Below are 23,180 nucleotides of genomic sequence, written 5' to 3' on the forward strand. Positions count from 1 at the left end.
ACAGTGACATACTGAAGAACAACCTAAATCTTCAGGAGCCACAGGGATAACTGTGTACCCACACAGATTGGATGACATGTAGCTGCTGAAACAAAATTAAGGTTTATGTGAGATGAATAAGAAACATACTTATGACTGAATTATGCGGGAAAAAAAACAAAACAAGTTGGAATAATGTTTATATGACATTTTAAAAAATCAAAACACGTACCCCTTTCAAACATATGCTGTTTAGGACGCGACTGCACAGATATAAGAACAAGGATAACAAAGCGTTTTTAATCAGCACTCCTAAGGATTACAGTGGTGCTGAAGAAGCCTGGCATCTCAATTTACAAACTTCAGAACCTGGTGGGATTTGGAGTGCTTTTTAATTTAGGAAGTCATAAAAGGAGACACGGTCCGCAGGGCATGGTGTTGAGTGTCTGGAATCCCATTTTTCAAAAGGCTGAGGCTGGAGGATCATGGATCACAGTCATGGGATCCAGCCTGCCCTGCCTGGTCTACACAGCAAGGTTCAGGCCAATGGGGGCTAGAACAAATAAAAGACAAGACAGAAATAAATCAATTCAAGTGGGACAGGTTATTGAGGATGAATAACAATGGGATGTGACCAAATTAAGAAAGTGTTGGTAGCAGGAAATTCTTATTGGGGGGAATAAAGCAGACCACAGGCTCAGCAGCTTGCTCCCTTAGTCCTTTTACCTACCCAGCTACAGGCTAAGACTCTGGGCAGAGGCAGTTTATACAGCAAATGGAATGAAAAATGAAGATAAATAAAAGGGGAGTCTTCTGAGGAACAATGATCTCAGCATTAGGATTTATTTTTACAAATTAAGGAATGCCATGGGAAGAAAAACACCAAATTCTTTTTCACACTGAAATAGGCCTGGCTCTGCTTCTTCTGAGCACAGCCAGCAGGCAGAAACAAGCTGTCTCCAGCCACCCTTCTGTTCCGGGCACTGCCTGTCTGCAGGGTGCAGCAGGGTCCACCCACAGGGATGGCTGGCACGATCTTGGGCAGAGCTGTCTGAATGAGCTCGTAGCCATCACTGCCTCTAGGGTGGGCCAAGGATAAGACTGCACGTCTTTATGAACCGCTTCAGATCTTAAACCACAGCCGCCCACATCGCCATCTGTTGAGTGCCATGTGGACGAAAAGAAAAATTCACTTTGGTCCTAAAAATACTATTTGCCTTACAAGGAACAGTCACTGATGGCCCCGCTTCCCCAGCCTCTGTTTTATATAACATTAATTAGAGATGCTAATTCTGTGTCAGAATGGTACTGCAGCCACACCCTGGAATGTGAAATCCTAAACCTTAGAGTTCTGCCAGCATGTGCCCTTTCACCCAAGTGCAACAAACTCTGTTTAAATTATTTATATTCCATGGCTTCCTGACCCCAAGTCTACTGTGGAGTTGTAATGTTTCCTGACAAGTGGGATCGTCACCATTAACTCCTGGTACGTAAGCCCAATTTTGTCACCCATTAGTCAATAATAACATTATACATATTCACATGTTTGAAAATGAAAACGTTTCTGAATTTTTCAGTGAACTTTCATGCTGGACACTACAAACTGTCTCTACTTTCAAGGCAATGCCATTAAGTTCCAAGTGGCTTCCTGTGGCACTTCCCTCTTTCCAGAAGACATGCTACCTATCGGTTTTGTCAGGTCAAAGATGTGGAAGGGACCCTGGAGGAGGAAGGCTTGTGACCTGATCCAGGCAGAGCCAGGAGACCCTAGTAGTGCTCTGGTCACCTGGGGAGGCTTCACTTGCAGCCTCGCAGGTCTCTCCAGCAGGACTTCTCGGCCTGCCAGCTTCAGCCCACCAGAAGCCAGTCTGGCAGAGGCCTGGAACTCCTAGCTCCATGTCTGACCTGCAGCTGTGAACCAGCTCCAGCCAAGCGCCTGTCTCCCATCCTTTTGCCTTTTCTTTCCCGGTTCTGCCAATACCTCTCTTTTCTTTCTCGACCCAGTGGGTCTAAGTGATAACTGCTCTTGACTTTGCTGATGCTTTCAACTGGTTTAGCTTTCAATTTCATATCTCTTTTTTGACATTTATTATTGTTTTCTTTCTGCTTGGCTTTGATTTAATTTGCTTCTATTCTCCTACTTCATAGAATAAGCACATGAATCACTGATGTCAAACTTTTCCAGTTCCTCGTGTAAGCTTTTAATTCCATAAAGTACTTCAAAGTACTGCTTTAGCTGACTGCACACATCTGATGGGCAGTATTTGGAAGAATCTGTTTAATATTTTAATCAAAGTACAACACAAAGTTATTAAAGACTGGACGTAATTTGGCTTGGAACAACTGCCCTATGTGAAAGTTTACTTATAAGCACTGCTTATTTCTACTAGCAGTCAATCTTCTGGAACATTCTTTGGACATGTGGTAGTATTTTATCATGCTCCTATATGTCATATTATGCTGCAGGACTCTGGACAAAATTTGTGAGAGAGAGCAAGCAACTTCTAGGCCGTGCCCTTAAGAAAAGGCTCCTGAACGCTGGAACAGTTAGTGAGCTTTAACTATGGACAGTGGCCATACTCAACGGAGCAAGAGCTGTGGATATAAAGATGCCAAGGCTGGAGAACTCATGGAGCACAACCTCGGGACACCTACCAGTTGTTTTCTGAGACACGCCATTGCTGCTTCTTCTGAGATACACAAGCTAACAAGCTACTAATACACTCTGGATGCCAGGGAAAATGAGAGGAGCGCTGTCTAGGATGAAGAAGGCAAGATGGGCGCTGGGGTGGTGACCAATGAAGATATAACGGGATCTTAGAAAAAGGTATTGTAAACTGTGGGTCAAATCAGTATCTATTTTAGGACTAGAATGAGTATAACTATCTGATCCATTATATTAGGATAGGGAGCGGATGGGAATTCAGAATGATTCTTTAATTGCTGCCACTGGTTTCAATGGGTATACTGCCACTTACTAGAGAGGAAAATGTGGAGAAGAAATGTGAATTTCTTTGTATGTGAAACATCAAGAATCAAGACTGAGATTGTTTACATCTGATATTGCTATTAGACACTAGTGGATAGATTACTAAGTAGGCTACAGACACAAGGTCTTATTACCACATATAGCAACACATTTCCCGTCTTTCTCCCTGGCCACACTGTGAGGAGCCAGGATACACGGACAATGTCTTATTTATCTTTACATCATGATTCCTATCACAATAAATAATCGGAGGTAAACGTTTAGTAAAATATTTGTTGAAATAAACACCAAGCTAAGGACTATGAAATGAGATGCTATGGGATTAAAATACCTATCTATGCAGCCCAAAGAATTTGAATAATAATAGCTAAAGGAATTCAGAAGGTTGTAATAAACACTTTAATGAAAACTATGAATTGAGACATACAGGAATCTTTATGACTTCAATCTTAAATTAGTAGAGATTTTAAGACAGAAATCTAACTATGGTGGAGAAAGATGAATAATTTTGGAGAAACGTTAGGAATCTTCTGGTCTGGTGGCTCTCACGGGATGTTCCTGGCAGAGCCATACTTCTCCACACGGACATTTGCATGGTAGGGACAGGAGTCAAGAACATGGGATTTGGGAGTCTCAAGATTATTGGTGAAATTCCATTTTAGAGAGGATCTACACTAGTAAAGGATTCTTCCTTGGAAGTTGTGGATACTCTAACTTTATTTTATACGTGAAGGTGGTGGGCCCTGGTGTTATGTTTTAGGATTTCTCTTTTAAAATGCTTTGATCCACATTTACCAACTTTCAACTCCTGGCACCATGAATCTGAAGCCTTTAGCATGAATGGTTAAATAGCATCAGATTTTTCCCTGGACTTTAACATGGTGTAACAGAGGAGGGGCTGTCAACACCTCTCAGGTTTAAGTTCTGTCACTTAGCATATTACGACAGAAATATTTTAATACAGATAACTCATTATACTCAAGTCAGCCAATTTTGTTCCATGAACATGACCAAGACATGAATACACAAATTACTAAGTATAACCTAATTTCCTCCTGAGTGTGTAGTAGAATTACATACTCTAGGAGATAGACAGAGTAACATCTCTGAGAAAAATACTGCCTTTCCCAATAAAAAGTAAAAAAGAGAGAAGTGAAGTCACTATTGGAAGTCCCTTCAAATTGTGTTTTCAGGACCATTAGATCATTTATCCAGCAGGTTTGACTACAACATGCCAAGGAGAGAATCTCATCTTCTCCTTTCTTCTTCTGTCCTAAGCGAATGTTATATTTTATCATACAAAATGACAGGCTGGTATTATCAAAGCTATGTACCCTAAGAGCCAGGAGCAGGGGTAAATTTCCTTTTTTCATTATTTTTGGTAGAACACATAGACCTTAGGGGTAAGCTATCAGCCAAGATATGCCTTCAGACTCTCACCAGGCTCCCGCAGCAGGGAAAGGAGGTAATTAATCTGTCATTCTAGACAGTGTACTGTTGCTCCACAATATTTAAAAGCCAATTTCACTGTGATAAGATTTTGTCATAAATAGATGAACTAGAACAAAAGAAAAGGAGTGAAAAGGAGGATTTTTAACCCACGCTTGCTGAAGAGCACGAGGGGAGGTGATAATCTGAAGAGTTTTCAGATCACAAGACTACAAGAAAAATCTGTAACAACCAACGGACTGAAGCAATATTTGTGCTTGCTGATTTGGTTACATGGTGGCCTCTGCAAATGTCACCCATTTTTAGTGCTTGAAAGGCACTGATTCCTTTGCAAGCTGACACTATTTTATCTCTCTCTGGCTCCATGTCCCTTCAATTATTTCATTTTTTAAAAGACAGGGTCTCACTAAGTTTCTCTGGTGAGGTGGAGCTTCCTGTGTAGACCAGGCTGGCCTGGAACACACAGAGATTCTGCCGCCTCTGCCTCCAGAGTGAGCGCTGGGATTGATGGTGTACACCACAGCCTGGCTCCTCTGGAGTCACCTTCAACTCCAGAAACAAGGGGCTGATGAATAAACATGTTTATAACTTGGGACTCAAACTGTCCCCAAGCAACGGGAGCCTGCAGGCAATGATTCATCACCATAAGGCTGCGCTGTAGAGTAGAGGCAATCATGTCACGAGAAACAGAGATGCCAGCGCTGACTTCTGGGGAGCACTTTGCACTTTGCAGAGCCCACACCATGATCAGCATTCATCTCTGTTCTGCCCCAATTCTCTCTCCTCTTTAACTCAAGCTCACATGGACACCTGGAAGCACGAATTGTGGCTGCTGCATTACCTCATCTTCTCCGCTTCCCAGGGCGACCACATTGGCTAACTCTCCTCTCTCTGCTTTCCACCATCACTCATCTCTTAATTGGCCTGCTGCAGAGGCCTGGCTGGGTCTGTTAGGAAGGCAAAGCAGGAGACTTGGACAGGAAAACACCAAGAACTGTCGGAGAAAGACCCTCTTGGACAAATTTCTTTTCTTTTCTTTCTTCCTAAACCTTGTCCTAAGGATGGCCACAGGCTGGCTCGAAGCTCAGGAACACTGCCAAGGCATCAGTCAGGTAATGCAGAAGGAATAAACAATTCTGTCACGGTAGCGGCATCTTAAAGGATGACTGGCACTTACGCATCTCGGTGCTCTCACCTGTCCAAGGCTTTCCTGGATGTCATCTCAGTGCCGTGAGCACAGACCCCGGCCGGCAGCAGTGGAAACAACAGAGGAGTGAGCAGAGCACAGAGAAACACAACATAGCTGCTTCTTGGGAGGACCACACGATAAGAGATGGGAAGATGCCGACACGGACGCAGAGGACACTCCTTGGATTTGGATGCAAACCTCTGAACTCGAAACACAAATCCTTGACTGGATTCTCTAGATTTGTCAAACTCAAATTTTGAGCTGTGGGCCTAACAAGTTAGTCAAAAGCAGTTCTTGAACTTTATTCTGCTTGCTAATTTTCTGAGCAAATTGACAGCAGGCAGTTGGTTTATTGAAACACCCCCTCCCCATCAGCCCTCCAGGTTTCTTTTCTTTGTTAAATAGCATTTTCGTGAGCAGAATGACTACTTTGGATACCAGAAGTCAACAAAATACATTGTAGGGAAAGCCAAGTGATTTGAGTGGCTTAATGTTTTCCATTAAATTTGGTAGCTGCCCTTAGGCAACTGCTGTCCTGGAAATTAGCAACTGCAACTCCACAGTTCCCTGTACCAGTTCACCCTAATCAGGTGGGGTTCTGTTCCCTCAGGCACTGGCTCTATCCTGCTTTACCCAGACCTCTATCCCTCTACAGAACTCAGGATTCAAAGGTCGAGGTGAAATCCTGCTCACTCAGAGAGGTTGAGTAGCAATTAGCTAACTTTCTCTCCTAGCTGGAGTCTCCCCAAAGAACAGCTTATCCTTCTGCTCCACCCCCACTTAAGAACCCTAGCTACATATGGTTCCTCCCTACCACTTCCTGTCAACTAGTTGCTGATGGAGCCTCCTGACCCTAGGTTAATTTTATTTGATCAAACAAGTGTAACAAGTCTTTGCATCATTAAACAAATATTTCACACCATAAGCGAGTGTAACACATCTTAAATTAATTAATATTCCACAACAGTGGGGCTCACTCATTAGTCTTCAAATGCAACATAAAAGTGACCTGCAGTCTCAGTATTTGGAATATGGAGTCAGGATGATCAGAAGTTCAGTTTGAGGCCAGCCTGCTATACCTGAGATCCTGTCTCATAAGGAAACAAGAAATAAATGTGCAAACAATGGCCAGGACACAATATTTTATTAGTGACAATGACAACTCAGTAAGGGTCACATACTACTCATGTTTGCAAAAAGAGATAATCCTCATCTTAAAACTCAAAGGCAAGACATTATTTTCGATTAAAGGCACTGAGCTTTGTGTAAAGGATAATGGGGTTGAGCATATCTCTTCCTCTGTTGAAAGAAAGGATGATACAGGTCTGGGCAAATAAACGAATGTTCCCGTTTCGACCACTTCAAACCAAATTAACCACTAAATTCGAATTATCATCAGTAATATCCTCCCATCCTAAGCATGCCCCAAGGCACAGTGAATAGGGTTGCTGATTATTAGTATATTAAATTATAATTATTATTAATATCGTATTAATTTATTTAGTGTGTACCAAAGGGAGGGGGCACAAACATGCCAAGGCACGTGTGATGGGAGCACATTTTCCCTCCTCCGCATGGCTCTAGGAGATCAAACTCAGGTCATGGGCCTAGAGCCAGCGCCCTCTCAATGCCCCTCGATTTGCATTCAAAAGAGAAAACTGAATGGAAGGTATAGAGAGTCCCCCATGGATATTATTTTTAAAATTACTGCAAGAACTGAACTTAGGATTTGGAAAGAAATTGTACTGTCCTACATGTGCTTAGATATGTGCTTGAGAGGGCCATAATTTCCTAAGCTAGTGCTGCTAACAACGATATCCAGTTCAGCACTGCGGTAGAGCAGGAAGACTGGAATTTGGAGATTGGTTATTCAATTCACTTCCTGATTATTTAGCTCTACAATAGGGTTTTACTATAAGAAAGAAAATTTGTTAATATATAGTCATATTTAGTGTCCCCATAATTATAACTTCTTCATTCCCTCAGAGTAATACCGTCTTCAAAGGAAAATTTAATGGAAACTCTGTAAAAGCTTTTAAAAAGAGAAATTGTTACTTCTGAGCACATCACAGCCCCAAGTGATAAAGGAATTGGCTCTAATGTCGGAAGTACACAAGGTCAGGTGTGCATACGTCACTATTCTGTATGAAGTGTGAGCACTATTCTCATTTTGCCCTAAGTGTGAGGAAATATTAAGAAACGAGTCTAACATTGTTCTTCAAAATGGGTCTCTCAATGCCTACAGCGGCTTGCTTTCCACCCAGCAAACACAAAACATTGTTAATACTGGATTTTGCTTAGAGTGAATTGATAGTTATCTGTTCAACTGAACTTCAGTGAGAAGAACTCTGCATCTGAATGATAAATGTTATCTTTTTGAGATTGGATGCTATTAGAACCACGAACTCCAAATGGAGAAAGGGAAGAAAACAAAAACACATCTATTTTTTAAATCAGAAAGAAAGTATCTTCAAATTTTTATGGGCTTCCTAAAGTCATTCCCACGCAATTCTCCTAAGTATGTGTTTCAAGACGAGCAAAGAAGCTGAGCATGGTAGCGCAAACTCGTAACTTCACTCCCCTGGAGATTAGGTAGGGGGATAGCCATGAGTTTGAGACAAGGATGGGCTACACAGTTAAATCTTAGTAGTGAGGCCATAGAGTGTCACCGAAAAATCAGAAGACTGAGAAATAAGTTCAAGAAATTGCAAGGATCACTCCATGCATCTAGGCATTATGAGTTGCGATGGAGGCAGTGTCACGGTGTACACCAGGACTTGCAATGCACAAAGTCCCCTCTCCCTTCCATGCCTCCAACTGAGCCTTATACCTCGAAAACTGAATAAAGACAGCAGTAAAGAATGCGGTATAAAGAGGAAATTGAAGGGAGGTAGGGAGGTAGCAGACAGGTTGATGCAGGAACTAGAGGTGAAAAAGGAGAGGGAACTTCCAGCTGGGGATTCAGAGAACTCCACCAAGGCACTGGGGCCATTGCTAGTAGACAAATATGTAAGCATTAAGCACAAAGGCTGCCTAGCACAGGAAGTGTCCCTGTGATGGTGTGAATGAGGAATGGCCCTCCTCCAATGGACTCCTATGTTTGAAGACTCGGTCCCAGTTGGTGTCACTGTTTGGGGAGGTTATGAAACTTTAGGAGGTAGAGCCTTGCTAGAGGAAGGCTATATCTGGGATGGGATTTGAAGGTTTATAGCCTCATTCTTGGACCAACTTCTCCATCTCCCCAGACCCTCCCCACTTTGTTCCATGTGCATCAAGGAGTCAGCTACCTGCTCCTTCTGGCTATTGTAGATATACTTCCTTTAGAATCACAAGACAAAATAAAATCTCTCTTCTATAAATTGCTCTTAGTCATCCCACTCTATTACAGCAGCAGGAAAGGAACTAATACAGCCCCTCAGCTGGTTCTTGCATGGTCACCAGAGACTGGAAAACATGACTGCTAAACTGCAATCCTGGCATCTGTTCTTGTCCTGGAGACAATGGATTCCCGAGCGGAGCCTGAGAACCTGGACACATTGTATGCATATAGTCATTTAAAAAATCCATAAAACCTTTGTTTAGATCACTTATTATACTAAGAGAAAAAATACCGAATGGCACATTTACAGTGTACACTTCTTAACACTTTTCTAGTATGTGTAAGCTATCAAACAAAGGGAGTTTGGGAAGAATACAAATCGCCATGGCACCTACACAGCCTGGAGAACGTAAGCCAATCACTGTCTGAAGACAAGAGAGATGGAGGATGAACCACTTCCAAGGCCAGATGACTGTTAGCTTGACTTAGACAGAAATTGCTCTCCAAGGCAATGCTCCGATGACTTGGGTAGATTATTTTATAAGACGAATTTTAATCAAACAGCCACAGACTTTCTTCAAGATATTTAATAGAGACTTGAGAGATGAAGTGAGGGGAAAATATTTGGAGGAAGATTTGTTTCCTTGCAGGGGTTTGGGCAGGTGATGATTGAAGGTCCTCTTTCAAGTGAAGCTGTTCTTCACAAAAAGATTAATAGCCAAACTGACTCACTGTGAAGGGTAAGCTTTCCTGGGGAGTAAGAGAAGGGGAGTTACAAAATCAGTGTGGGAAACACATTATTAGTCAAGTAATGCCTGCCAGAGATCATCAGTCATGGTGCTGGGACAAGCTGATCCAGCTCTGCATTTCCTCGTGTGCACGATACTGGGTACACAACAGCATTACAGGAAAAGTCACAGCCTGTTTTGTTAAAAAGGTTACTTTTTAAAATTGGCATAATTGAATGTGTATGAATATCCTACCTACATACACGTGAACCAGATGTATGCTGGGTGTAGGTGGAAGGCAGAGGAGGGCAGCAGATCCCTGGAACTGGAGTTAGGATGTCTGTGAGCCACCATGTGGATGCTGAGAACAGAGCCCTGGTCCTCTGCAAGAGCAAAAAGTGCTCCAAACTGCTGAGCCATTTATCCCACCTTGGAAATAACAACCTTTTGCAGCTTAAACTAATTGTTAGAAACAACTCACTGTATCCAACAAGGAGAAACATCTCAGATGCTGTCTACACAAGAAGAGAAGTTCTGTTCTAAGGAAGAAAGATTCTTTTCCTTACATGTGGATATATACTTAGAATTGAAAGAAAGGCTTCAAAAAAGGCAGAATTTGAGTTATGTGACAATCCATTAACGTCCTGAGAATTTACAAAGTGTAATTTCCCCACTTGTCTCAGATCTGTTACACTACAGTAATATTTAACCATTTTCAGTCAAACACATCCATGAACTAGCTAGTGTAAAGGGGAAGGAAGGAGGGCAAGCAAAGGAAGTACCCAATGGCCTGAGAGAAATAAGGTGAAAGTTCACACCTGCACATTATCATGGCAAACAACACAGCAAGGGCTACAATGAGCCTTGGGGAAAATATGGAAATAAAAACAGTTTGAAGAGGAAGTTGGCAGAATATGTCTCCCGACAAAGTGGTGTGTCAGCCTCACATTATTTGATGAAAATTGAGACATCCAGAGTAGTAGTTCTAAAAAGTAGTCTGATTATATTTGATATTTCTCCCTCATAGAATTAGAGTCTGCATCTCTTCTGGACTTTGGGAAGGATAAATGATTGCTTTGCCCAACAAAAAGCTATTCTGTGACTTTTGAGGCTCAGTTAACAGATACCCAGTAGCTTCATTAGCTTCTTTTGGGATACCTGCTCTTAGAACCCAACCACTGTGTGTTAGGAAGCGTAAGCTAGTCCAGACAGAGAACCTTTGGGATAACCAAGACACTACAAAGAGAGACAGAAGTGTTTAGCCAGTCTGCTTGCTCCAACCTCTGCTCAGTCCAGCACTAGCTGTGACTTCTAATCAAATCCCAGAACTTCCCAGGCAAGCCCTTACTGAGTTACTTACTCTGAAACAGGAAAGATGAATTTATGAAATTATTAATATTAATTAAAACTCATAGTTTTTGGTTGGTTGCATGATGAAACATGATTGTAATACTGAGGTAGTTTTATACAAATAATACATCCCTGTATTGGCAAAATGGTAAAGTATTTATTATTTTCTTTAAAGATTTATTTATTATGTATACAACATTCTGCCTGCATATACACCCGCATGCCAGAAGAGAGCACCAGATCTCATTAAGGATGGTTTGTGAGCCACCATGTGGTTGCTGGGAATTGAACTCAGGACCTCTGGACGAGCAGCCAGTGCTCTTAACCACTTAGCCATCTCTCCAGCCCCTAAAATATTTATTATTTTATATTAATATGTTTCTTATCTATTATAATTATTTGTAATATAAAATGGGACTATATTAGTTTAAACTAAAAACAATCACTAGTAAATACTACTAACCACAGCCAGGAACCACATACAGGCAAGGGAGCTAAACTACTATAAAAATGACCATATTGATAAGAAAGTAAACAGTTATACATTTAGAAATTAGAAATAAAACCCTTACTGTTTTTATAACAATGTCTCAGATCATCAAAAGTCCTCAATAAGTGGTCAGCAACTGTCTCCTCTCCCGGTCAAGTAACAGTCACAAATCATCACCTGTTACTGTCCCTACAGTGAGAGAGTATTAGACACCCTGTCACTGTCTCCCCCATTTACATGGCTGCGCTGACTCTACCCCCCCTTTCATGTATAGAATCTGCGATTGTACTTCTGAATCTTTCATTATTCTCTACAGTATTACTCAAGTCTCTCATCTTCCTTTCAAGGCACCAGCTCATCTCCTCATCCTCTCTGGCTTTCTGCAAAGCTGGGATCTACCAACTATGCCTTCCTCAATCTCCAGTGTCATTTAAAAATACCCTAATCTACATCATTGAGAAATATTTATGATGACACTCCACCCATGGAAGCAGATCAGTGCCTTGCTCAGCCGTCACCAGAGAAGCTCCCTCCTACAGCAGATGGCAACAAATGCAGAGAGCCAACATTATACAGAGGGTGAGACACCTTGGAACACTCAGCCCTAAACAGGATGTCTCCATGAAATTATTTCCCAAAAGGGATCATAGAACTCCATGGAAGAGGAGACAAAAAGAGTGTAAAAGGCCAGGAGAGATGAAGAACACCAAGATAACAAGGCTTTCAAACCCAACAAGATCAACACACATATGAACTTAAAGAGACGGAGGCAGCATTCACATGGGGCTGCATCAGATGGGGTCCTAGAGCTGAACATAGAAGTGGACACAGGCCCCCATCCCTAACCCAAGACCAATCTCCAATTAAAACCACTTACAAATTAAAATTTAGCTTCCTCCCAGGGAGTCTCACTGGGGAAACAAACTACACTTAAGGGCAGCTGCAGGCCCAGCAGTAAATGGCCAGTATGACCAGTAGAAAAAGAACCCAAGAGCATCTTTGAAGGTTCCCTGTCTCAGAACATCATGTCGGAACTATCCCTTTCTTATTTTTAATTTTGTCTTATTATGCATATATATGTATATATGTACATATACATAAAACTCTTATTTTTACCATACAAGTACTTTGTGTATATACTATGGCTTCTAGTGTTTTTATGGGATCCTGAGTGTGTGAATGAGTGGGTCTCTTTCTTGTTCCTTCTTTTTGTTTGTATTACCCTATTACAATGAATTAATTTTCATTTTATTATTGTCCCTTAGAAGCCTGTTCCTTTTTCTAATGAGAGACAGAAAGGGAGTGATCTGGATGGGAGGGGTGGTGTCTGGAACTGGGAGGACTAGAGGGAGGGGAAACTGTAATCAGCATATATTATATGAGAAAAAAATCTATTTTCAATAAAAAGATACATTTATGATGTATCATAAAACATACAAATGTTGATGAAAAAGTACCTATAGGGTAACATCAACCCTCTATACTGATCCATGTCTTGGAGATGGCTATATTCATTGTTTTTCAGCTTTCACAGCCCATTCACATAATCCCCTGTAACTTGGCTTTGTCAATCTGTCATCATAGAAGTACTGGCTCAAGCCGGGCGGTGGTGGCGCACGCCTTTAATCCCAGCACTCGGGAGGCAGAGGCAGGCGGATCTCTGTGAGTTCGAGACCAGCCTGGTCTACAAGAGCTAGTTCCAGGACAGGCTCCAAAACCACAGAGAAACCCTGTCTCGAAAAACCAAAAAAAAAAAAAAGAAGAAGTACTGGCTCAAAAGCTACAAACAGGGCCTTTTTCTTTCAGCAGCGTCATTAACCTTTCCGTATACAAGAGGCATAAAAGAAGCCCCTCTGTCCCTCCAGCTCTAGTGCTGACACTACACAAGAGGCCGAGGAGAAACCCTTCACCTTCCAACGGTGCCAATCAACAGTGAGTGCAGTCTTGCTGCTCTGGGCATCTTCTCTCTTCTCTGAGCTATCACCTGTTCTCCCAAATAGAAACATTTCTCACTGCCTCCTCTCCATGCCAACTCTCATGGTGAACTAACTTGGAGGCCCTTATGGCCAACCATCTCATAATTTTGTCTTTGTAAAGGCTCTTTGTTGATTAGGTTTCATATTTGATAGTAAGCTATACCAGACCGGAGTGGTTCACACACAGCAAACATCCCGAGGGGAGAAATGCTCTTGTAAAGGCGGTCAAGTGGTAAGGGTGTGCAGCATCACTGGGAATACGAAGAAGAATGGCTTTCACTCAACAGACGTGGTCTTGAGGACTTTCACTTTAAGGCTGTGGTCATGAGCTATTCCTTCAGCCTGAAGTACTCACATTCCTAGTATCTTTATGCCTTCTGCCCACTACTTTCAACCAACAAGTACCATCTTCAGAGACAGCACCTGAACATGGTAAGAAAGCCAGTGCCTCTCACAGAAGCAACAGAAATACAGTATCTGCTTATTTGTTTATTGATCGTCCTCTCTTGTGAGAACAAAATCTCACCCAGCACCAGTCCTGAACAGCCCGCTGTGTACACATACAAGGTCCACTCCTACTGACCCTACCCTAGAGCTAAGCCATGACCTCCTGTGTATCTCCACATATCCCCCTTGTTTCCACGTCTATCTTCAGCCCTGTTCTTCCTTCAATGCTCAGTAAAACCTCTCCGAGAAATGTCTTCTTTAAGCATCTACAAGCCTGAGGCCATACATCTTTAGAATTAAAATTTTGGTCAACGAGAGGTAAATTAACACCAAGCATGATGGTCATACACAGCAGAGAGAACTGACTCCAAAAAGCTCTCCACATGTGCACTGTGGCATGCGTGTACACACACACACACACACACACCCTGAATGACACGTATACCGATGAAGGGGAATATTTTAATCAAATAATTTAAAGTTGGTTAACAACTGCAAGCTAGGAGACCTAGCAGGCAGAGATGAGTGAGTATCAGGGTCACCAGCATTCAAAGACCGGAGAAAAAGAACAGGGCTGTAGAACAGAACCATGTGCCCTCTCTGTCACCACTGCTGTGTTTTGGGCCATGAGCCACATAAACCCAGAAGCACCTGCCAAAGTTTCTGACAGCTGTGCATGCACCCTCTGCCATTTGCTCAGCTGTTTGGAAGTGAAAGGCATATATTCCCAGGGTTCTGCCATGTGGGCTTCTTTTTTTTTTTTAAGCCAGAACAACGTGCTCAGAATCCAAACTCTTATTTTATTAGTTCTGATTTTGCTCACCCACCTAAATGAACGTATCGTATGCTTATGCTCTGCAGCTAATAGAGGTGACGAGAACACACCATGTTGTGTTTTAAAATAGGCAATGCTGACGAAATGAGAACATATCACTCTGTCCGTCTATCGGCAGAGGCAGCTGCTCCTTGGAGAACTCGCTCCCTATTCACATGCAGCCTCACATGGGGGTAAATAGGCTTTGCAAAAACTCTGACACCTCTGTGTCTTGCATATGGACATCAGGAACCCAAGGAAAATGATTTCATGTGCGACTTCAGATTGCAGCAACGCCAGCTCACTTTGTATACCAAAGTGGTTATGATGCTCTGAAACTGAACTAATTGGATTTGTTTAAAATGTAACCAGCTTTCTCCCACCAAGTCAGTGAAACACAAAGAAAGAAAAATAGAAAGGCTTTAGCTGGCTGATCTTTGCTGCCTTGAATACTTTTTAATAAACACTCAGTATGTGCAAGCTAATTATATTGACTATTTTGAGTATTAATTTTGTGCTTCAAGGTCATCAACCACCTTTGTATATACAGTTTACAGGAAAATAAATGGCTTAATCTCAAAATTAAGATGCCAAATAAACCAAATAATGCCATGTTTCATGACTTTCAAAGTGCATTGTCTCCTTGGCAATGCTTTACCAGAGCCCAGATATCCAATTGCCACTTTAGAAAAGAGGTTTTGCAGCTTCAAGTAGATGCCTGGTAAAGGGGATTTAATCCCCAATTAACAGCCTTTCTGTTTAGGCCAGAAATAAAAGGTCACAGAGCAAAAGCAATCTTTCCCTTATTGAGTTTCTTCAATGTCCTTATCCAGCAATCACAGAGTCCTGAGAGTGGCTTCTGAACATGTTATACAGCCCCACTGACAAGCATCGACAATCCAGGAGAGATTATAAAATATTTAAGATTATAACATTTGATGTCCAAATTTCCTAGATTTCTTAGTTTGATTTTTGTCTAATTCTTCTAGGCAAAATGTATGATCATTTAATTCTGAACCAGCAATCTTCCGCAGATAATCTTCAGCTCCTAACAATCAAAGGATATTTCATCTTAAAGGGTGTTATGTCCCTCAAGTACATATGGGAAAGGAAACCATTATTGCCAGTAGTCATGATGTTATCTGTATTCACAGGTCTCTGTGCTCTAAGAAGAACCAATCATGACTTGCTACATCAATAATCCCATGGGAAATTTGTAATGATTTATTTTCCTGGCTTATTAAAAGCCTAGCCAGGGCTTAAATGTCTCTGGATACCCATAAAATTAGAAAAGCATTGCCATAAAATTAAGAAATAGGAGCTAAATATCCATACAGAAAGAGATCCAACAAATATTCCCTGATATGAATTATTTGCATTAGACAAACATTTCCAGTAAGAATTTGTTGTTGTGAAACTCAACTTTTTAGTTTTATTGCTTTATCACATAATTCATTTATATCACCATTCAGGTTGTTTTTTATCTCATCCTGAAATAATATACAAGAAGAAACTAGTCCTTTTTATGTTTTGTCATTTATTTACTTAATAGTTTTTTGAGATCGGGTCTCTGGTAGCAGTGAGTGGCCTTGAACTTGCTAAATTGCCACGGTTGGCTTTGAAATCCTGATCCTTCTGCTTCTGCTTCCCAAGTGCTGACGTTAAAAAGGTGATGCACCTAACTTTCTCATTTTTGGATTTCTGTTATGTTTAAGAGTGATCTGCTTGCATGTTTGTCTGTGCACCACTCTTAAACACAACAGAAATCCAAAAATTAAGAAAATTAAATTATTCACATATTATGATTCATACATATTATATGAATAATTTATTTTTAGGAGTAGCTCAATATTATATTGTTTGTTTCTCAAATAATCTACAGACCCAACAAAGTTCAAAGAAAAAAAAAAAACCCTAAGAGATTTTGAAGAGTACAAGCGGGTGAGGAGCTTTGTGTGTTTAGATGAAGTAACGGACATATAAGAATACTCAACAAATTTATGAAAATTTATTATATTAAGAATTTTTTTCAACTCTAATAATTAGTCTTAATAGGGATACAATATAGCTTCTAGTAGCTTTTTAAAAATAATAGATCAGATACATAGTGTCTCATCCATACAGTGAGACACTCTGTCATTAAAAATGATGTTGCTTCTAAATTTTCTCCAGTGAAAAGTGTTTGTTACATATTATGAAATGAAAATGGGAACTACAAAATGGCGGACAAGACATGATCAAATTGTAAAGCATATATGAAGAAATTCAATGACGTGTACGTATCAGAAGACGAAAGGCGGTTTTGTGAGAGAGAGAGCATGGAGGCACGGAGGCGACACTTCAGGGTTTGTGTGTCGGACATTCTGGAGGTTTTCCTTTATAAAAATTCATGATTTTGTAGTCATGAGAGTCCACTTCAGCCCTGTAGAAAGAGCGTCTAATAAAATTGAAAGAACGAGACAAAGATAACCTCCAGGAGAAAGAGAAAATTCAGCCCTTCAGCTCTTGAAGAAAGACTTCCTATTCTGTTTGTCATCACAGAGCAACTAGTAGAGAGGACGCTGCGAGACGGAATCCCATGTGATACCGTCCCTTTGTTTCCAGTCCCCTTGAGGGAGACACAGGGGTGGCAGAGTCCCAATCCATGGACAGTGTCCTCCTGTCCTTCTTCTACCGAGGGGAGAACGCCCTTCTCCATCACCTGACACGGTCGACACGAAAAACCCACCTCAGCGTTGTCACCGGGAGATTCGCAAGTAAAGAGAGTTATGGGAGTGTGTGCTATGGCAATGTGTTTAGTTTAAACACTTTCAATAAGATCTTCAATTTATCTACATAGTATTCTGGGTTTAAAGTAATATATTTATGACTACTGCCTAACATAAAAATTCCACCGAATGAAACTACTTGCCCTGAGAATGATATAGTTAACACAACCCATGCTTACTATATGGCAGGACTTAAGAAGCACTTTCTAGTCCTGAGTCGATGAGTCCTCAAAGTGACCTTTGAGAAGCATTCTGTTCACATACCTCTTTCATCTATGAGGGGACAATTTCAGAAAGTAAGGAAGGCCTTGTCCAAAGACACCAAGACAAAACACGACAGAGCAGGATAGACACAGACAAGCTGCCTTAATATAACAGATTTGCCTTCAGTTTCACAAAAAAACTCAAAATTATATAAAGATTGCAAAAATATTAGTAAGGGTTCTTGAATACCCTCACGCAGCTTCTCTTGTTCATGTTTACCCATACATTTGCAACAAATAAAAGCGCACATTTATACATGGACATTAGCTAAGCCCCCACTTGATGTACATTACTCTGGTTTCCCCACTGTGTTCTGCTGATCCAGGGATTCATCCTTGCCACCACTTTCCTCGGGGCTGTCACGTACACTCAGCGTCCCCCAGATCATGATAGTTTGTCAGATGTCCCTTGTTTTTGATGACCATGACAAGGTTTGAAGAGTGTACGTAGGGAATTTTGTAGAACGTCTTGTCTTTTGGTTTCATAGTTAGAGAGGAGTTATGGTTTGAGGAAGATGACAGAGGGGTATGCCGTTTTCCTCACCTGCCACCATGTGACTACTTCTCATACCTGAGAACAGTCTTAAAGACCTGGCTGTTTCTCTGCATGGTCACCGTGCCCCCCACCTACCATTCTCCATATTCAACATTACAGACAGTTCGCAATTGAAGCCTACTGTGCAGGCATGGAGGGAAGGGCCTAGATGAGCTCCATCTTTTTGGAAGTCTGTGGATCTCTACACACTTTATTTGAAACTATTATGCCTGCATATTAATTACAGCCCATCATTATATTCTCCTCTTATCTCACTCATTCTTACAGTTATATCATTTTATTCACATATAATTTAAAGACACACTTGTCAATGAATTCCTTTCTTCTTAAAGGCAAAAGCAAATGTGACAACATGGACAAAAATGTTTTAAAATATTTCCGGCAGATCATTAAGTCATTAAGTAACTAATTAGAGACACATTTTTTTGAGAAGCACTTTGCGCAAAACTTACCAGAAATATTCGTTCAAGTTGATCCTGAATGTCTTTCATTCCTGGAAATGCGGCGACTCCCTGGATCATCTCAACAAAGATGCAGCCGACTCCCCTGAAGAGAAAGGAATCATTACAAAAACTTCAACAATTCTGCTTACAAGTCCAAATCAGATATTAAACCCCACCCCAGGGAAGAGGCAATGAATCAATAACACTCTCAATGATCAACCCAAGCTGAGGCACACCTAGACCTACACTCTGCACCCCACTTTTCCTATTGTCCGGAAACGGCTCAAAACATGTGCAGCTACCCTGGCTCTGAGCACGATGGAAACCAATCAAGAAGCAGGTTTCAGTGGTCCCTTTACACCTGTAGGTCACAGTGAGAACGTCCTTGGCTTGACACAGGGGAGCCTCAGAACACGCTTTCCAGCTCCCTCGCACCTATATTTCACAGCTTGTAATGGGCTGTACTTTCAGCTACTTGGGGAACTCTGAATCAGCATCATCGGGGCAACTTTTAAAAACCACAAACGCTCTTACCACAAACCCCAAAGATTCTGCCCAGGCGTGAGCTACAGAGATGGCTCAAGGCACCTACGCACAGGGTTGCTGAGTCAGGTTCGCCGCCGGCCAAACAGAAATGCTGACATGGCCTTACCCTACAGAACCTATTTACTCTTGAGCTCCAAACACAATTCAGCCTCTGCAATCCTGCATCAATGTCATCTCCTCCAGGAAGCCTTCCCTGGACTTCCTAGCAGACAAGACAGTCCCCCGCAGGAGCTTACACTAGTTAAACCCTATCTCAATGAGCTCATACCCTATCCAGTGAGCTCAGCCTTGCCAGCTACCTGAACTGCCTGTCATGCTCACAACACAGTACAGGCAAACAGCCAGTCAGATGCCTGTGCTGAGATTTGGAAGAACAACTCATTTAGAATAGGATGGTGGGAAACTGGAATAAACCAGAGAAGTCATACTAATGGCAAAGAACTAACACAGAGCTCTCATTGCTGCACGAGAGACCAGAGTATACAGATAGCTCTTAATTCATAATCATTCGTTATCATTTTTTTCCTGTTTCCATGTTGAATGTGTTTAGGTTTCCTGACTCACCATACCGTGTCATTTCTTCAAATGCTGTATTTACTTTGATCTAGGGAAGGAAACCATTGGCTCTTTCACTTATGTCAGAATCCCTCGGGGTAAAAGACAGACGAGTGACCCACTTCTGTGCAGCGGCTCCAGTTGTCACCACAGTTGTGACCAACATTGTTCTGCATTAAAATCATACACTAGTAGACACTCCTTTCCCACAAAGCGTGCCACATAACCTCAACTTAAACACACACCAGGGTGTGTGCTGCCAAAACGTCTGCACAAAGTCCTGCGTTACATCATAAACACAATTTCACTTGGGGAATGGGAATTAGTTTCTTATCGTTCTAGACAGATGGAGTTCAGACGTCCGATTACATCTACTTAAAATGCTAGTACGGTGGTTTTCTAGATTTTTTTTTCCTGTCGAGAATTCTTTCCAAGAATACCAACCTGAGTATCCACTGTCTACATTGTGGATTTGGAATCCCACACCTTCCTGTTTGTACGTAAGAATAAACTCTCTCTTCCCTGCCTTCTTTCACAATGCCCCCACGCCCTGCAACTCTCACTCCGAGGAGCCCCAGCAGAGGCCAGCCACGTCCTGTCTGTGCAGAGCGGAGCCGCCTGGTGGGCTGGGGAGGTAAGGGTGACAACTGCCTACAGAATTTCTTTTACAGCTACATTTATTAGTTTACGTCATCTCCAAAATATGATATTTAGAAGATAAACCTACACTACAGTTCTGTTAAGTTGGAATAAAATGATAGTTACTCTGTAGGCTTTTAACTGCTTAGCTTGCTAAGGGATTTTGACTTTTGTTCCTAATGGATGTTTGCTATGACATCATATTCCTCAAAGGCACTGAAGGGTACATTAATGAAGTTGAAAGAATTATACTTAGCGACCATATAGAAATTATAATGCAAAAGAAAATGAAAAATAGGATTACACAATAGAATTACAAAATTATCCTTAGTGACGTTATAGAACTCAAAATAAAATCACATAGTGTATCAGTATTATTAAATGCTGATTCCTTTTTACTGGAACTGCCAAACAGCAATAAAAGTCCTTCGACTTCCCATGAAGGAACTGTTCTGTGTGCTCTCCTCTTTCTCTGCCCCATCAGTTGTGTACCCCTTCAACAGACAGAGTAAGCCGACTGCGTCAAACCGTTTGCTGAGAATGAATTCATCTCCTTATGCACTACACTTAAGAAATGATATTGTGTACGGGACAATGTCCTCTTGGCGAGTTCTTTTTAGAATTTGGACGATTCTATAATTCTTCACTAAGAATAAGACAGGCAACACTGCAGAGATGGCTCACAGTACTTGCTCAGCATGCATGAGGACCTGAGTTCAAATCCCCAGCATACACATCCAAACCTGGACACGACCATGCCTTCCTGCAATCCTAGCACTGTTGGGGCTGAGGCAGACAGGAGGATCTGAGGCTTGTTGGTCACCAGGCTAGATCGAGGTTATGTGGGAGACTCTTCCACCTGATATCGCCCTCCAGTCTCCACACGTGGGTGAACCAGCCCCTGCACCTGCACACATGGGCAAACAGCACATGAGTACACATAGCTATAAAGAAAGAACATGGTCTGGTGACGAAGGCCCACTTAAAAGGTCTCATATGATTCAAACTGACTGAAAGCCAACTTTAGCCTTGCTTGGCTGGTAAGGTAACTTGATACAGCCAGCCAGGTAGACATAGCTTTCACATTTTTGAAACTCAAGCTTTACAAATTTAACTTAGGTTACCAGTACATTAATGCTTTTTTTTTTTCTTTTGAGTTAACATGCACAATAGTGGATTCTAGTCAACACCACTAGCCAAAATCCCTAGCGGCTGGAGATTAGCCTTGGCAGTTAAGAGAATATATGTTCTTTTAGAGGACATGTCTTTGGTACCAGTGCCCACATTGCTGGGCTCACTGCTGCGTCTAGGGAGACCCGAGGCCTCTGGCTCCCACAGGTACTATCCTCACTTGTATATGTACTCCCATACCCACACATATACTAACAGAAAACAAAATCTTCTTTAAAAACTTGATATAGGACTTGAAACATAACTGATAGTTCTTTGATATAATATGCAATGAAAAATACCCTTTTAGGCCTGGATAGCTGTTGAAATATGAGCAGCAGGGCTGCTTTCCATCACCACCCGGCTAGCTTTACCCGAAATAATTACACGGAAACTGTATTCTTTTAATCACTGCCTGGCCCATTAGTTCCAGCCTCTTATTGGCTAGCTCTTATATATTGATCTAACCCATTTTTAATATTTTGTGTAGCCCCACGAGGTAGCTTACCAGGGAGATCTTAACCTGTGTCTGTGTGGAGTGGGAGAATCATGGTGACTCCCTCACTCGGCTTCTTTCTCCCAGCATTCTCTTCTGTTTACTCCACCCACCTAAGGGCTGGCCTATAAATGGGCCAAGGCAGTTTCTTTATTAAATGAAAGTAACTCCTCCATCAGATAGCTATAATTTCGTAGTATTCATTGTGAAGAAGGACTGCAAAATTAACCATAAAAATAAAGTATAAAATGAGTTCAAATAAACTTAGTCAAAAAAGCTACATGATTTTGAATGCTAAAATGTAATTTACAGTGTGGGAATAATCAGTATTGGTCACTAATGCCACAGAAATAGTACTCTATTCCTCTCTGCAGTTTGGCTGGGTAATCTACAGTGAATTCATACCTTAAGATAAAAATTCATTTCCCTTTGCTTCTCTTCCTTTATTGTTTATTTACTTTCAGTAGTGCTGGGCTCAAAGTCACGCCAGGCACCTATCAGGCAAATGGTCTATCTCCGAGCTGTACCTGAGCCCAATGTCTTTTCTTTTCTCATCCAGTTTGGTGTAGGGGATCAAATCCAGAGAACTTACACATTCTAACTAAGTGTTTTACCCTGACCCAGTAATGTCTCTTTGAATTAAGAGAATAAAACGATGATTTGTACTTCTCTCTAGCATGTGATATAATTTTCTACTATAGTTCAGGGAATAATGTTTTTCTTCTTTACTCCTGATAGGAAAAGGTCAAATAAAATTTAAGGTTCACTGACAATTTTCATAAAATTATATCACATTTCCATATACACAAATATGGCAATTTTCCTCTAGCATATGTTACACAGATCCATAGTAAGATGTAGAGCAGAATCTGAGAGCATACTCCACTCCAGGAGGAAGGCTTTGGGAGCTAGAGACCTGGAGGCTAGAAGGGCTAGAGATTTCTTTTTGGGGATTATGGGATAAGGGAACCACATGGATGGGCATGGGGTATTCCAGGCAGAGGAAACAGCTTC

At 41.5% G+C, this 23,180-nt stretch overlaps 1 protein-coding gene across 5 annotated transcripts in view; it reads right to left on the bottom strand.

Moving 5' to 3' along the window:
- Cdk14 (cyclin dependent kinase 14) overlaps positions 1–23,180 on the bottom strand; it is a 617,691-nt gene that overhangs the window by 176,955 nt on the left and 417,556 nt on the right. For all 5 annotated transcript variants that reach the window (XM_057758883.1, XM_057758884.1, XM_057758887.1 and 2 more), the window contains one exon: positions 18,770–18,863. In XM_057758883.1, the coding sequence (XP_057614866.1) occupies positions 18,770–18,863 (94 nt within the window). The remainder of the gene's footprint in view (positions 1–18,769; positions 18,864–23,180) is intronic.

Source organism: Chionomys nivalis, chromosome 26 (assembly GCF_950005125.1).
Source record: "Chionomys nivalis chromosome 26, mChiNiv1.1, whole genome shotgun sequence".
NCBI classification, from domain to species: domain Eukaryota; kingdom Metazoa; phylum Chordata; class Mammalia; order Rodentia; family Cricetidae; genus Chionomys; species Chionomys nivalis.